General features: G+C 39.0%; 1 protein-coding gene across 1 annotated transcript in view; it reads left to right on the forward strand.

Moving 5' to 3' along the window:
* Nucleotides 1-13822, forward strand: part of Parp14 (poly(ADP-ribose) polymerase family member 14) — a 49882-nt gene that overhangs the window by 4086 nt on the left and 31974 nt on the right. The window contains exons 2-5 of the mRNA XM_046457924.2: nt 4087-4217; nt 5665-5698; nt 9453-9695; nt 13430-13666. Coding sequence (XP_046313880.1) covers nt 4087-4217; nt 5665-5698; nt 9453-9695; nt 13430-13666 — 645 coding nt within the window. The remainder of the gene's footprint in view (nt 1-4086; nt 4218-5664; nt 5699-9452; nt 9696-13429; nt 13667-13822) is intronic.

Below are 13822 nucleotides of genomic sequence, written 5' to 3' on the forward strand. Positions count from 1 at the left end.
CGCAGTACCTCACACTGTGGGGCAAGTACTCTACCACTGAGCCACAACCCCAGGCCCCTTTTAATTTTCTTTTGAGACAGAGTCTCACTAATTTGCCCAGGCTGGCCTTGAACTTGTGCCTCAGCCTTCCAAATAGCTGGGATTAGAGGTGTGTGTGACTGTGCCTGGCTCTCCTATCCCTTTTTGTCTACTCCCTTTACTATCAGATGTAAGACCCTTATCATTACCCGCTAAGGAATTGGTCGAAATGGTTTTCTAACTGGGCTCCTGGTCATTCTCCTCATGCCACCTGAGTCACCTTCTAAAAATGGAACTTTCATCATGCCATGTTCCAGCACTCAGTCTGCCCTGGTTCTCCATGTGGAATCCTTTAATTAGTACATTCCTGTGTAGAATGATTATTGCTACCTTTTTGAGTGCCTACTGGGTGTAAGGTACTCATATTAAGTTCTTTATAATTTTTCTTCCATTTAATCCACACAACACTGGTACAAAATACTCTTTATTAACCTCATTTGTAAGTAAGAAGAAAGGCTTTGTAAGTAAGTCTTTTAAAAAACATGCTAAATGTGTAGTCAGCTTTTCATTACTGTGACAAAATACCTGAGGTAATCAATTTAAAAAAAGGAAGGTTTGTTCTGACTCATAATTTTGCAGGTCTTAGTTCATGGTTAGTTGGCCTGTTGCTTTTGGGCCATGGTAAGGCCATACATCATGGTCAGAGTGCTTGGCAGAGGAAGCCCTTACCTCATGGCTGAAAGTGAAAAAAAGAGAGAGAGAAAGGGGTTGGGGTATGTGTGTCCCAATATCCCCTTCAAGGGAATGACCTCAGTGACCAAACTTCCTTGCAACAGTCCTTACTTCTTTTTAAATATTTATTTATTTATTTAGTTTTAACTTATAGTTTTTTGTTTTTTTTTAAATTAGTGGCTAGTGGATATATATAGTGATGGATTCAGTATGTTTTTTTCTATATGTACATAGGAAAGTTAGGTCAGATTCATTCCACTGTTTCCCCTTACTCTGTTCTTTCTCCTTACCCCTCAATCCTTTTCCTGTATTCCACTGATCTATTTTGATGGAATTTCTGCCCCTCTTTTTCCTTTCCATCCGTTTCTTTCTCCCCCCTCTTCTCTCTCTTTCCCCCCCTTCCCCCCTCTCTCCCCCTTTATTTTGTATTAGCTTCTGAATATCAGAGAAAACATTTGACCTTTGACTTTTTGGGTCTGGCTTATTTCACTTAGCCTTATAGTCTCCATTTCCATCCATTTACCAGAAAATGCCATAATTTCATTCTTCTTTATGACTTGAGTAATACTCCATTTTGTATATATATCACATTTTCTTTACTTATCCATGTGCCTAGTTGAAGGGCATCTAGGTTGATTATTGTGAATTATGCTGCTATAAATATTGATGTGGCTTTTTGCCTGTAGTATGCTGATTTTAGATGTTTGGGATCAACATACCCAGAAGTGGGAAAAACAGGGTCAAATGGTGGTTCCATTCCTAGTTTTTTGAGAAATCTCCATACTGCTTTCCAGAGTGGTTACACTAACTTGCAGTTCCACCAACAATGTATGAATGTACTTTTTCTCCCACATCCTCACCAACACGTATTATTATTTGTATTTTTAATAAATGCCACGCTGACTGAAATGAGATGAAATCTCAGTGTAGTTTTTAGTTTTAAATATTTTTAGTTGTAGATGGACACAATACGTTTATTTATTTATTTTTATGTGGTGCTGGGGATGAAGCCCAGTGCCTTCCATGTGCTAGGCAAGTGCTCTACCACTCCTGAGCTACAATCCTAGCCCCTCAATGTAGTTTTTTTTTTAGATTTATATATGACAGTGGAATGCATTACAATTCTTATTATACATATAGAGCACAATTTTTCATATCTCTGGTTGTTTATAAAGTTTATTCATACCAATTTGTGTCTTTATTCATGTACTTTGGATAATAATGATCATCACATTCCACCATCATTGCTAATCTCCTGCCCCCTCCCTTTCCCTCCAACCCCTCTGCTCTATCTAGAGTTAGTCTATTCCTCCCACGCTCCCTCTTCCTACTAGGTTTTTTTTTTTTTTTTTTTTTTTTGTACTGGGGATTGAAGCTGGGGTTCTTAACTACTGAGCCACATTCCCAGCCCTTTTTTGTGTTTTGTTTAAAGACAAGTTCTCGATAAACTGCTAAGGCGGGCTTTGATCTTCCTGCCTCAGCCTCCCGAGCTGCTGAGATTACAGGTGTGAACCACCACGCCCGGCCCTCAATGTAGTTTTGATTTGCATTTCCCTAATTGCTAGAAATGTTAAACATTTTTTTCATGTATTTGTTGACCATTTGTGTTTCGTCTTTTGAGAAGTATCTGTTTAGCTCTTTTGCCCAATTAATAATTGGGTTGTTTGGTTTTTTTTTTTTAATTTGGTGGTGTTTTGAGTTCTTTTTATATTCCAGATATTAATACCCTATCTGAGGAGCATGTGGCAAAGATCTTCTCCCATTCTCTAGGCTCTCTCTTCATGTCTTAATTGTTTCCTTTGCTGTGTAGACACTTATTAATTTGATGGCATCCCACTTAATGATTCTTGGTTTTATTTCTTACACTTTAGGAGTCTTATTAAGGAAGTTAGTTCCTGTGCTGACATGTTGGCCTACATTTTTTTTCTAGAGTTGCATAGTTTCTGGTCTTATTCTTAGGCCTTTGATTCTATTTGAGTTGACTTGTGTGTGAGATAGGAATCTAGTGTATACACACACACACACACACACGTATATTTTAGTTGTTGATGAACCTTTATTTATATGGAATACTGAGAATCGAACCTAGTGTCTCACACTTGCTAGGCAAGCACTCTGCCACTGAGCCACAACCCCAGCCCATAGTTTCATTCTTCTACATATGGATTTCCAGTTTCCCAGCACCATTTATTAATTAGGCCATCTTTTCTCCAACATGTTTTTGGATCCTTTTGTCTAGATAAGTGTATATATGTGGATTTATATCTTTGTATTCTATTCTATTTTATTGCTTTTCATGTCTGTTTGGTGTCAGTACCATGCTGTTTTTGTTACTGTAGCTCTGACTGTAATTTGAGGTCCAGTTTAGGATGCCTCCAGAATCACTCTTTTTGTTCAGGATTACCTTGGCTCTTCTGGGTCTCTTGTTTTTCCAAATGAATTTTAGAACTCCTTTTCCTAGTTCTGTGAAGAATGTCATTGGCATTTTGATGGGCAGTGCATTGAATCTGTATAACATTTTTGGTAGTATGGCCATTTTAACAATATTAATTCTGCCCATCCAAGAACATGGAAGAGCTTTCCATCTTCTGAGGTTTTCTTCAGATTCTTTCTTCAGTGTTCTATAGTTTTCATTGTAGAGGTCTTTCATTTCCTTCATTAGATTAATTCCTAAATATTTTATATATTTTTAAGGTTATTGTGAAGGGGATTGCTTTATTTCTTTTTCAGTAGATTCATTATTGTAGTATAGAAAAGCAATTGATTTATGTATGTTAATTTTGTATCTTGGTACTTCAGTAAATTTGTTAATCAGTTCTAGAAGTCTTCTGATGGAGTTTTTTGGGTCTTCTAAACACAGGATCATGTCAGCAAACAGAGATAATTTGAGCTGTTTTCCTATGTGTAGCCCTTTAATTTCCTTCTCTTGCCTGATTGTTCCGACTAGAATTCCAGGGCCTATGTTGAAAAGGAGTGGTGCGAGTGGGCATTTGTCTTGTTCCTGGATTTAGAGGAAATGCTTTCAGTTTTTCTCCATTTAGTGTGATGTTAGTTCTACCACTTCCTGTTAACATCATGGGCTGGCAACTAAGCCTTTAATACATGGGCTCTTGGGAGACCCTCAGATCCAAACCATAGCACTAAATATTAAACAGTGTGTTTAAAGATGAAATTCGAATCCACATCTGCTTGCTCAACTTTTATTCTTTTTTACTACACATAGTCTCTCTTGAGAAACTGGCAAAGCTATTGACTGATGATGGAACTCATAGAGATGATGGTATAATTATGTAAATAAAGATTGCTTGTCTTTTTTTTTTTTTTTGGATGCTTTAGTTCGGCAAGCTGTTCTGGAGAAAAAGGATCATGAGTTAGTATTGCCAGGAAAAGGAACATTCAAGTTAACCGTCCGGTTACCCACAGCCTCAGAGGAAGCCCCAGTCTCTGAGGGGAAAATTTCAACAAAGGTAAGTAAACCTGAGAAGTTGTTCAAAGGGATCTGGGGTGGGTGGTCCTCCCAAGTATGTGGGACGGGAATCTCAATGAAGAAAATACAGTGGAATGAGAAGTGTCAACCAAACTGGAGTGAGAACAGCTCATAAATGCAGAGAAGGTGAGGGTGGTGATAACATGGTATAAAACAATGAAGGATGAAGCACTCTGTTGATTTTAGACACTTTTGGAAAATTAAGATTCAGTGGTTATCCTAATATCAGTTTCAGATATAAAATTTTAGATTGTTTTGTCTTGGCTTCTTTTTGACTGGAAACTTGCTAATTTTTTTTAACAACATTTTGAGGGTTGAGATGAGTTCTATAAAGATGAGTTCTATGAATATGTGTAGTAAAAAGAATAAAAGTTGAGCAAGCAGATGTGGATTAGAATTTCATCTTTAAACATACTGTTTAATATTTAGTGCTACAGTTTGGATCTGAGTGTCTCCCAAACATCATACTACAGATGCTGTGTCCTCAGTTGTCAAATAGATTGTCAGATTATTGGGAGGCTTGAGATGAGTTCTACGAAGCACACGGCACAGTGCTTGTTATATAGTAAACATTCAATAAATGCTAAATGGGGAAAAGCAATTATGAGCTAAGCTGTTTCCCTGATTTAGGTCTTACCCCATATCCCAACTCCATATCCCAAATACTGTGTGAATTGAGTATTCTGCTATTTGTACCTTTTTTCCCCCCAATAATTATTGTGTCTAGTACGGGGATCTGCTATGACATGTGGCACCAGATGCATTCAAGAGCTCCACTAACAGAGCTTTTTGTTATCATTTCTGTTTACCATTCATCTCCAAGATGCTCCCATGGATATTTTTAAAAATTTTTAGTTGTAGATGGATACAATGCCTGTATTTTGATTATTTAGTTTTATGTGGTGCTGGAGATCGAACCCAGTGCCTCATGCGTACTAGGCATGTGCTCTACCTTTAAGCCACAACCCTAGCCCAGACATTTATTTTTATTTATTTATTTGTTTTACAGTGCTAGGATCAAATAAAGGAGCCTCACACATGCTAGGCAAGCACCAAACTACATTGCTAGCCTTTTCATTTTGTTCCCTCAAACAGGGTCTCGCTAAATGGCCTGGGCTAGTCTCCAACTTGTGATCCTCCTGCTTAGCCTTCTGAATGTCTGGGATTACAGAAGGGCACCACTGCATGCAATGACATTTTCTTTCTTTCTTTCTTTCTTTCTTTTTTTAAATTTATCTTTTTCTAATTGTTTAGTTGTAGACAGACACAATACCTTTATTTTATTTATTTATTTTTATGTTCCTCATACGTGCCCAGGCGAGCACTCTACCAGTGAGCCACAACCCCAGCCCCACCTCCATGACATTTTCCTAATGTAAAGAAATTATTAGTAATACATTAATGATACTTTATTGTTTGGGTTTCAGGAATACAAGAGCAAAGAAGATGTCAAAGAACCAGGTAAAGTCTCAATTGATATAATTCTGACATTCACCAAGAAGTTTTGCTTTTATTAAGTAAAGAAAGCATTTAGGGGATGTTCCTTCCTCCTCCTCCTTCCTCCTCTTCCTCCTTCCTCTTCCTCCTTCCTCCTCCTCCTCCCTCCTCCTCCTCCTTCCTTCTCCCTCCTCCTTTTCCTCCTCCTCTTCATTCTTTGCATTATAGTTACACATAGTTGTTGGGTTCATTTTGACAAAACCATACATGCATTGGATTTGATTTACTCCATTTCAGTCTCCAGTGCCCCTCCTTTCTCTCTCCTCCTGCCTCTCCATATTCTCTTTCCTCTGTTCTACTGAGCTTCCTTTCTCTGGTTTATTTATTTACTTTTGATTGACACTTTATACATATATATACTGATAGAATTCACTGTGGTATATTTATATAAGCATATTATGTGGTTTTGTTCAATTCATTCTGTCCACATTTCCTCCGCATCCCTGTCCCCTCTCCCTTCCTTTCCAACTCCTTCTATTCTACAGATCTTCCCTATATTTTTATGATATCTGACCCCACCCCCTTTTTCTCCCTATTTGTTCTAGCTTCCATATATGAGAGAAAACACTTGACCCTTTCTTTTCTGAGTCTGGTTTATTTCACTTAGCATGATATTCTTCATTTCCATCAAATAATTCCATTCAAATGCCATGATTTCATTCTTCTTTATTTTAGCTCTCCTTTTGGCTGAGTAAAACTCCATTGTGTATATATATCACATTTTCTTAATCCATTCATCTATTATTACAGGGGTGCTTTCCCACTGAGCCACAACCACAGCCATTTTTAAATTGTTTTAGTTTGAGTCTGGCCTCAAACTTGAGATCCTTCTGCCTCAGTCTCCTGAGTGGCTGGGATTACAGGCATGTACCACTGAGCCTGGCTCAAGTGTGCTTTTGATAAGAAGCTTAAGATTCTTATGAGATAGGAATCTTGTGTGTGTTCAGATTAATTCCTGCTTTCCATCCTTCTGATCTGGAGTCGACTCATCAGCTTCTGATGTTTATTACTGTGACCTCTTAAATCCTTATCATTTTCTTGGAAGATGCCTTAAGTGCCTGATTCTCAAGCTCAATTTTAGACCAGGAAGTGGCTTTTTATTTATGTATTTATACTCATACTATAGTCCTGGATCTAAAGTTTAATCAAGTTTTTGTTTCTTGTTGTTTCATATATCTTACCTTCCCTCTGTCTTAACTGATTGGTTAGTGCTGTTTCAAATTTGCCTAAAATCCTAAGTGTATCCTCAGGAAGAGCCATCCAGCCTCTCTCCATCAGTGGACTTTTTATTGTCCTGGAAATGTGGCAACCATTTTCTAACCTGTTTTTACCTGACTCAGACTCTAAGGGGAGTTACCAGCTATGGAGTCAGGTGGTCTTCATCAAATCTTTTAATGGCTCTTGTGAGACATGAAGAAGTCCTGAGTTGAATGGTTGGTCCACACTGAATTTTGATGACAGCCAAAAGGCTAGGACTCTTGAAATGGATTGGAATGGGGTAGATGGTTTCAGAACTGAGTGAAACGTGGGTGGAGAGTGGTTATCTAACAGATCCAAAATCTCAGGGAGAGGTTATCTAGCAGATCTAAAATCTCAGAGGACGCTGCCTCACTATGCATTACACATGCCTGAAAGTCAATGCAGAAAGTTGAAAACCAACTTTGTGGTTTTTAACCCGCCGAGGAGCTCAGGGAAAGTCGCATAGCAGAACCATGGGATGTGAATACTGAGCCAGTGTTCAGATCCAGCTGGGCTGGGCCTGAAAGTGGGAAACCAGCAACTGGAAGATCCTGGAGAAGAGAGAAGAACAGAGAAATACTCGTCACCTGTGGTTGACAAATTCTGGGAGTTCCAAGTCAGCATCTCAACTATGGATCCCTTCTAAGCTTCAGACCTTCTGTCCGACCTTCCTTCTGGGAAGTCAGACCCAGCATGTCTGAAGCCACCTATGTCTGCTTCCTCCCAAACCAATATCCTTTCTGACTTCCTTATTTTCCTTAAAATATATAGTTTGTTCCTCACCAACTAGAAACTTCAGACATCTTCTCTTTGACCTTCCACATCTCTTGTTCAGAGAGACCTATTATTTTTTGAAGAGTCTTCCTCAGCCATCCTCTCACCACAGGCCCATCTTATTTCGTCACAAATCCAACATGGCAGGAGCTGGCAGCCGTGTCCCTCTGTTTCTGACACCCTGTTTCCTGATAGCTGACACAGTCCCCTGTACTATTTCTAAATATCTTCTTGTCCTTTTCACAGAAACCTTCCATGATTCACTTTTATCATCCACTGCAAGGTCAAGTCCAGATCACATTCTGGATCTAGACCACCCCTCCGGTCTTGTTTCTCACATCTCTTGAAAATGCTCCTTTTGGAGCCACACATGGTCCCTTGGCCATTCAGACCATTTTCTGAATGGCCTCAGGCAATCACAGGACTCTGCTTGTCCTCCTATTGCTCTCAGCACCCTCTGCCTGACTTTCTGTATCTGATTCTCTGGGTTCTTCAAGACCTGCCCGGCTTCCTCTTCTTTCCCTGCCAGTCCAGTCCCTTTATCTAATTCTTGGATTCTTTAAATGTTCTGGATGCTTTTTACTTGTCAGTTAACCAAGCTTCTTTGTGCTGAAGCTTCTAAGAATTGTGGGGCCATAAAACTGTACTGCTAGGAAGACTCTTTCATGTTCCGTTCACTTGGTCCACCGTTCTCATTTTACAATTAAGAGACTTGCCCAGGGTTGCATGGCTGAAGAGTTATAGTCAGGGGTGGAGTGCATAGATCCTCACCCTAGCCCAGTGCTCATTCTGGTTGGTCATACTTATCTCATTTAATGCTAAGTTATGTTGTTGCTGAATTTTTTTTGTTTTTTATTTATTATTTTTGTTGTTGTTATTACTGAATTTTAAGCTTTTTTTTATATATATTTATTTTTCAGTTTTCGGTGGACACAACATCTTTATTTTATTTTTATGTGGTGCTGAGGATTGAACCCAGAGCCCCACGCATGCCAGGCGAGCGTGTTACCACTTGAGCCACCTCCCCAGCCCCAATTTTAAGCTATTTTTTTTAATTTAGCATGAATTTATGTGCATCGTCAGGTATTCTTATTTTCTTCTAGTGAGCCAAGTAGATCTCCGGTTCAGCAAGCATTTACTGGGCCTCAGTATACAGTGTGACAGCAATACTAGGGTGAATAAACATGTGTTTGCTTTGGGGAAGCTTAGTTCAATAACTATAACAAAGTGCTATGATAGAAATATATATATCAGGTGCTGTGACCTGAAGGATGAGGTAGGTTCCTCATAAATATGAGGCAGAAAAAGGTGAAATAAAATTGAACTTAAACTACTGAGCTATTATTGGATAGTAGTAATGGATGGTTAAATGCTACATTTTATTTATTTATTTATTTTTTAATATATATTTTTTACCTGTAGTTGGACACAATACCTTTATTTTATTTATTTATTTTTATGTGGTGCTGAGGATCGAACCCAGTGCCTTGCTCGTGCTAGGTGAGCACTCTACCACTGAGCCACAACCCCAGCCCCTACATTTTATTTTTAATTAAATAAAGTAAAAAACTATCCAGGACCTGTTTTTAGTTGAGCTAGCTAAAGAGATGGGGGCAGGGAGGATTTATCTTATGATAATTTACTTTGCTAAGACCATGGTAGGTAATATAATATGTTTTACTTCTTTTTGTCTCCCTAAAATCAGATGTGTCAGAAGAACTGGATACAAAGTTGTCTCTCAATAGTGCATCAGAAGAAATAGAAGTTATCCCCAAAGAATGTGAAAACATTTCCTCTTTGGTGGCATTTGAAAATCTCCCAGCAAATGTGACTGACATGATGTTAATCTTATTAGTGGAGAACATAAGTGACTTGACCAGTGATGATTTTCAGGTGGAAATAATACGCGATTTTGATGTCGCTGTGGTTACCTTTAAAAGACACATAGGTAAGCTCAAGATATATCAGCCTTTTTTGTACCACATTTGGGGATTTGGGACACCCAGTTAATGGAATCTCTCTGAAATTTTGACTCTTCCTAGTAGCTGGTAAAAGAGGATTCCAAATACTGGTGCTTTTTTTTTTTTTTTTAAGACAAGCAAATTGGTTTTGAAACTAAATATTCTTGTATGTTTGTCTGGGTTCCTGAGTGTATGTGTGTGTGGGGGGCAGGGAAGGGGGGAAGAGAGAGAGAGAGAGAGAGAAATAGAAGTCTAGTCTAAGGATACTAAGCATTTTTACGTGTGTTATCTCATTAAAAGAAGTTTGTTTTTAATCTCTTACCAAACTGAATTTGCTAGAAGGAAATAAACACTCACATAGTACTTACTGTAAGTTAGGTAATATGCTAAACTCTTTACATGTATTAATTGATTTTTTTCCTTTCAACAACTTTGTGAGATTACTCTTATTATCCCCCAGTATACAGGGTAGACAAAGTTACAAAGGTGCTATAAATGGAAGAACTGGATTTAAACCCAGGCAGCCTACCTCTACAGTCTCTTCCATTATCAGTTTTACCATATGTGTTAGTCAAATTTTTGTTACAAGGACCAAAATGCTCAACAAGAACAACTTAGAGGAGAAGAAGTTTATTTTGCATCATGGTTTCAGAGGTTTAGTCCATAATAGGTCTACTCCATTGCTCTGGGCCCAAGGTGTGGAAGGACATCATGGTGGAAGGGTGTAGAGAACAACACTGCCCTGTTATGGTAGCCAGGAGGTAAAGAGAGAGATTGGTGGGGTGGAGAGAGAGGGGAGAAGGGCCACAGGGAAGATGAACCCTTCCATGGCACATCCCCAGTGACCCACCTCTTCTAGCTACACCCCACCTGCCTACAGGTACCATCCAGTTAGTCTATTCAAACTAGGATGTACTGATTAAGTTCTGGTTCTCACAATCCAATCATTTCACCTCTGAACATTCCTGCATTAACCCAGGAGCTTTTGAAGGACGTTTCATATCCAAACCATGATGCCATGTTTTTCCTTAGTCCTTTCATGGTCACATATGCAGGAATAAATAAGTACATGTGCTACGGAAAATGATAGCTCCTTAAAGTCGTGGTCGGGAGGAAGAAATATCTCTACCTAAAACAAGGAAATTTTCCTGTCCTAAGCCCTTATTAACCCATGAACATAATGATGGAATGATTAATTAAGAGCACAGGTCATGGGGTGGAGTTATGGCTCAGTGGCAGAGTGCTTGTCTAGCATATATGAAGCACTGGGTTCAGTCCTTAGTACAGTATAAAAATAAATAAAATATTAAAAAAGAGCATAGGTCATGGAGTCAAAATTCTAGCTCTGCCATTTAACTAGTTATACAGGGCTAACCAAATCCTATCTTCCTTATGCTTCAATTTACTTGTTTATAAAGTGGGATAATAACACCTATCTAAATTTCTTTAAAGACTAAATTAGAAAATGTTTGAAAGGCATTTAACGTAGTACCTGAGATCTGGTAAAGGTTCAATAAAAAGGCTATTCTTTCTTTTCTTTTTCTTTGCAGTACTAGGGATTAAACCTGGAACCTTGTGCATGTTAGGCAAGTGCTCTACCACTGAGCTACATCCCCATCCCATTTATTTTTATTCTGAGACAGAGTCTTGCTAAGTTGTTCAGGCTGGTCTGGAATTTGAGATCATCCTATTGCAGCCTCCTGAGTACTGGGATTATCTGAGTGTGTGACCATATCCAGCTAGAGGAGTTATTTATTTCAAGTTTATTATTATTTTTTTACAAGGGAAAATCTAATTGGGTTTGCTTTTGTTCGTTGATCAAAGAATTTGAATACCTTCCATGTTACCTTTCAGAGTGCAGCTCTGATTGAATTTTGTGACAGAGAAGGTAATATCTATTAACTACCACATCTTTTACTGTATCAAATACCTGAGATCATCAGCTTATAAACAGAAAAGCTTGAGAGGCTGAGACAGGAGGATCATGAGTTCAAAGCCAGCCTCAGCAATAGCGAGGCACTAAGCAACTCAGGGAGACCCTGTTTCTAAATTAAATACAAAATAGGGGTGAGGAAGTGGCTAGAGAGAGAGAGAGAGAGAGAGAGAGAGAGAAAAGGTTGATTTGGGCTCAGATATTTGGAGGTTTCAACCTGTGGTTGGTTGGCTCTGTTGCTTTTGGGCCTAGAGGAGTGAGGCAGCACATAGTGTGATAGCACATGGCAAACTTTTCACCTCCTGGCCAATAGAGAAAGAGGAAGGGACAGGGTCCCACTATCTTCCTCCTTCCCCTCAGTGACCAGAAGACTTCCACTAAGTTCCATCTCTCTTTTTTAAAATATTTTTTTTTAATGTTGATGGACTTTCTTTATTTATATGCAGTGCTGAGAATCGAACCCAGGGCCTCACACATGCTAGGCAAGTGCTGTACCATTGAGCCACAGCTCCAGCCCAAAGTCCCACCTCTTAAAGTTTCCACTACTTCTCAATAGCACCAAGCTATTGGGGGACATTCCAGGTCCAAACTGTAGCACCTATTGTGTGCTGGATACTGGTCTAGGTGCTGTGGGCACAAAGAGAAACTCACAGTATGGGAGCAAGAAGGAAGCCAGTATGTAAATGAATCATGAAGGTGCAAGAGGAAAAGCCATCTCTCAGCTGTGGGCAACGAGCTGTGAGAAATGGGAGGAAAGGGAATCCAGCAAGATGGCTTGGTCTTCCTCCCGTAAAGCCTGTACTCCAACAGTACCTCTCATGTCCAAAATACACTAAGCTATTCTGTGCTACTGCTGTTCCCTCTGCCTGACATGTCTATCTGGTCGACCTCCCTCTTCATCCTTCAAAACCAGAACAGAGACCACTTACTCTGGAAATCAAGTTTTATTCCCAGAATTAGTCTTCCCTCATTTCATCCCACTGCAGGCAATTTATTTGCTTTGAAGACCACCTAACTCCTGGATGATGAACTGGCAAGGACTTGTCATCTCTGTAGCCTTAGATCCTAGAATGGTGCTAGGCATATCTTGGGCCCACTATGAATACTTACTAATTTGAAAGAGATAATTAGGCTGAGTCTTGAAGGATGAATACAATCAAGATTTAAAGGGGGAAAAATTGGATAAAAGGACTGGGGGTATAACTCAGTGGTAGAGTACTTGCCTAGCATGCATAGGACCCTGGGTTCAATCTCCAGCATTATAAAATGCAAAACCAAAAACACAGGATATTATATATACAAAGGCAAAAGAGAAGGAAAATGTTAAAAAGAATGACTATTTTGGAGAGAAGAATGTAAAATAAAATGAATGGCAGAGAATAACCAAAGGTGATGCTTGGAAATTAGTTGGGAGTTAAATAGCTAAGGGCATTGTTAGCTGAGCTAAAGAGAGTGAACTCATACCTGCAGGTAATGGGGAGCCATTGAAGGGCTTGAGAAAGGAGTAAATCAAGGAGATGGTATTATAGAGAAAGCCTCAATCAGGTTGGCTATGGCAGTGACTGGAGGCAGGGACACATTTTAATAGCAGTAAACCAGGTAAGACATTCATGAATGCATCATTGTTCAGAGATGGGAGTTGCAGGCATGTAAATTTTCAGTAGCTATTAAAATCTTGTCTACAAATGGAGGACTTAGCTCTCCCCCTTATCTCAACTAATAGCCAACTTCTTCTATATGATAGATGTAACATAATAATCTTCTGACATTTTTTTTTTCCTATTGTAGATGCCATGACATTTGTTGGTGATTGTACCAGGCACCATACAATTCAACAACTTCGGCTCTCTCCAAGACTTCTGGAAGCAACAAAAACAATCAGGGTTGAAAACTTACCGCCTGGTATTGATGACTACCAGTTACAACTTTTCTTTGAAAATCCTCGTAATGGAGGGGGAAGCGTTGCCCATGTTGAATGTTTTCCTGAAGAGAGTGCAGCTCTGATTGAATTTTGTGACAGAGAAGGTAATATCTATTAACTACCACATCTGGTATTTCCCAGGCCATTTTAGTAGATCTTAGCAGTTACTTAAACTCTGAAGCATTTTACTTATTCATTTATATTTTTTTGGAAATTGAATCAATCATCAGTTCACCTGAGATATGAAGCTAAAGGAAGCC

This window comes from Marmota monax, unplaced genomic scaffold, assembly GCF_021218885.2.
Source record: "Marmota monax isolate L192 unplaced genomic scaffold, Marmota_monax_Labrador192_F-V1.1 WCK01_AAM20220418_F8-fsc00052, whole genome shotgun sequence".
Lineage (NCBI taxonomy): Eukaryota > Metazoa > Chordata > Mammalia > Rodentia > Sciuridae > Marmota > Marmota monax.